This window comes from Morus notabilis, unplaced genomic scaffold (assembly GCF_000414095.1).
Source record: "Morus notabilis unplaced genomic scaffold, ASM41409v2 Scaffold704, whole genome shotgun sequence".
Classification (NCBI taxonomy): domain Eukaryota; kingdom Viridiplantae; phylum Streptophyta; class Magnoliopsida; order Rosales; family Moraceae; genus Morus; species Morus notabilis.
This window is the reverse complement of record NW_010367902.1, coordinates 60,263-63,220: the sequence shown is the minus strand read 5'-3', so window position 1 is coordinate 63,220 and position 2,958 is coordinate 60,263. Positions and strand designations below refer to the sequence as shown.

Genomic DNA, 2,958 nt, shown 5'->3' with positions numbered 1-2,958 from the left:
ATCTTTTTTTTTTTTTAATTTTTTTTTTTTTTTTGGCAATTTTTAAAAAAAAAAAAAAAAAAAATTTTTTTTTGCTGCTGGGGGCATTCCGAGAACCAAAAAAAAAAAAAAGTTTCTCACTTTGACTTTTGTTTATTTATATTTGTTTTTAAAATAAAAAATAAAATAAAAAACCCTTGTCGTACTCTTTTATAGTTTTATTAACTCTTAAGATTACAACTAGGATTGTAATTAATTGACTAATTTAGATTCCTAATCTAGGATTTTCATAATTTGTAGATTTAGGATAATTTTGTAGATTTAGGTTTTTGACTTTAGGAATAGTTTCCATTAATTAGATTACATTTCATAATTTACTCAATAAAATTTAATAATTAATTTTGAGAATAATTGTGTGGTTACGTGGAAAGTATAATCTGAGGGAGTTCTGTCTAGGAAAGTTGGTTAATAAGCGGGCTCGCCCCACCAATCTTTCCTAGGAACATTGTTCTGTCTAGGAGACTATTCATTGAGCCAAGAGCTATAGTCTTTCCTGGGAGCCCTCTCGGAGGTTACAATTTACGTTACTATATAATTATTATTATTATTTTTTTTTTTTTTTGAAAAAAAAAAGTGAAACTTTATAGGGTGAATGAATCGTCATAGAGACGAATTAGGGAGATTCAAAATAAAACCGGAGAACCCTAGTGAAGTTTCTTCCCACACGTCTAGTCCTCCCTCGACCCCAGGCTCGTTAGCCGTTGCAAATCCGTTCGCAATGGCACAAAATGAGGAAGTCCAGCAGAAGACGTTGAACGACTATCTCCATCCTACGCGTATGGCCACACCATCATGCATAATGTTTCCCCTAAATATGCCGAATTTAGATTTCAAGCCAGGCATGATCCAACTCCTGCCGACCTTTCATGGGTTAGAGAGCGAGAATCCATACGTTCATATTAGGGAATTTGAAGAAGTAGTGGCCACTTTTCACAACCGAGCTGAAGTCGTGGACGCTGTACGATTGAAATTCTTTCCTTTCTCTTCGAAGGAAAAAGCTAAAAGCTGGTTGTATTCTCTGCGACCTAGGTCTATTGGAAGTTGGGAAGAAATGACGACATCATTTTTCAACAAGTATTTCCCTCACCATAAGACCAATGGTCTGAAACGACAGATCTCAACCTTTACCCAAAAGGACAATGAAACTCTGTATCAAGTTTGGGAACGGTTCAAGGATCTGTTAAATCAGTGTCCTCACCATGGTTACGAGAGTTGGCACCTCGTCAGTTATTTCTACGAAGGACTCACGATTCGAGAGCGCCAATTTGTGGAGATGATGTGCAATGGTGAATTTCTCCAAAAGGATCCCGAGGAGGCTTTTGAGTATCTCAACGAGTTAGCCGAAAAAGCCCACACTTGGACCGGACCTAGTGCTACTGACAACACCAATAGGTCCCGATCGGTTGGAATCTATCAATTAAGGGAGGAGGACAACCTCAAAGCCCAAGTCGAATCTTTGACAAGGCAAATCGAGGCCCTCAAAGGCAAAGAAGGTAGAGGAATCCACACGGTCGCAAGGGCAGAGACACATGAGCCATGCTTTGTCTGTGGTGGGGTGGAACATCTAGCTAAGGATTTTCCTGCTTATGGTGAAATGAGAGGGGTTTATGAGGAGCAATGCAATGCCTTAGGGGCATACAATAAACCCTTCTCTAACACATACAATCCTAGCTGGAGGAACCATCCAAACTTCAGTTGGAGAGATTCCAACCAAGCAGAACCATCAGGAGGACAATGGAGAACTGAGCAACAGCCGCAACCACTAAAGGCGTATTCTACACCTCAATACAATTCGCATCAGCCAAGGATTTCTCTTGAGAACACCTTGCAATCTTTCATGGAGGTGCAGAGTAAGACGAATCAAAATTTTGAATCACTGTTCACGCAAATGGTGGAGGAAGTAAAGAAATGAAAAGTCAAATCACGAAGATGACTGGAGCTTTGGCTGTTCAAGAATGCGGCAGGTTCCCTTCACAAGCTCAGTCAAACCCAAAGGGTCAACATATGGCGCAAACCTCATGTCTTGATAATCAAAATGTTAAGGAGGTGAATGCCATCAGTACTCGTAGTGGTAAGATTATGGAAGAACCATCAACAAGTGCCACCGCTTCGAGTAGTAAGGAAGTTGTCCCTGAGAAAGATGAGCCAACAAATGTTCCGGTAAAGGTGCCTTTTCCCCAAGCTCTGCGTCCAACTGGGAAAGTACCGGAACACCAAAATGAGATCCTAGAGCACTTGACTCAAGTGAAGATTAATCTTCCTTTGCTTCATGTTATCAAGCAAGTGCCTGCTTATGCTAAGGTTATCAAGGATCTATGCACTATCAAAAGGAAGCACCATGTCAAGAAGACAGCATTCTTGACAGAACAGGTAAGCGCGGTGATCGACCAGAAAACACCGCTCAAGTATAAGGATCCCGGTTGTCCCACAATTTCCTGTTAGATTGGGACACATGAGTTCAGCCAAGCTTTGCTTAATTTAGGAGCGAGTGTTAACCTCATGCCATACTCTGTCTACTCGCAACTTGGTCTTGGAGAAATTAAGCCCACATCTGTGGTTCTGCAGCTGGCTGATCGATCGATCAAGAAGCCTCGGGGGATAGTTGAGGATGTTTTGGTTCAAGTTGATAAGTTCTATTACCCCATTGACTTTCTAGTCTTGGATACTCAATCCATGGTGAGTATGGAGTCCAAGATTCCCATCATCCTCGAAAGACCCTTCCTTGCTACAGCCAATGCTCTCATCAACTGTAGGAATGGTCTGATGAAGATATCCTTTGGGAACATGACTTTGGAGGTGAATGTTTTTCACATTGCAAAGCAACCACGTGATGATGACGAGTGCCACCAAACATTTCTAAAGTTTGACTTAAATTTGAATTTGAATTTGAATTAAAATTAGACTACAGGATAAAGGATG

At 40.6% G+C, this 2,958-nt stretch overlaps 1 protein-coding gene and 1 non-coding gene across 2 annotated transcripts; one reads left to right on the top strand and one right to left on the bottom strand.

Moving 5' to 3' along the window:
* The first annotated feature begins 757 nt into the window (after positions 1–757).
* On the top strand, positions 758–1,951 carry LOC112094563. Its single transcript, XM_024175768.1, has one exon. The coding sequence runs from the start codon at positions 758–760 to the stop codon at positions 1,949–1,951; it is 1,194 nt and encodes a 397-aa protein (XP_024031536.1).
* LOC112094564 lies at positions 1,139–1,245 on the bottom strand. Its single transcript, XR_002903596.1, has one exon. It is a non-coding gene; the product is annotated as a small nucleolar RNA R71 (small nucleolar RNA).
* Positions 1,952–2,958: the final 1,007 nt, after the last annotated feature.

Excerpts from the sequence above, each read along its gene's own strand:
- LOC112094563 (XM_024175768.1), top strand. The coding sequence starts at position 758 with ATGGCACAAAATGAGGAAGTCCAGCAGAAGACGTTGAACGACTATCTC.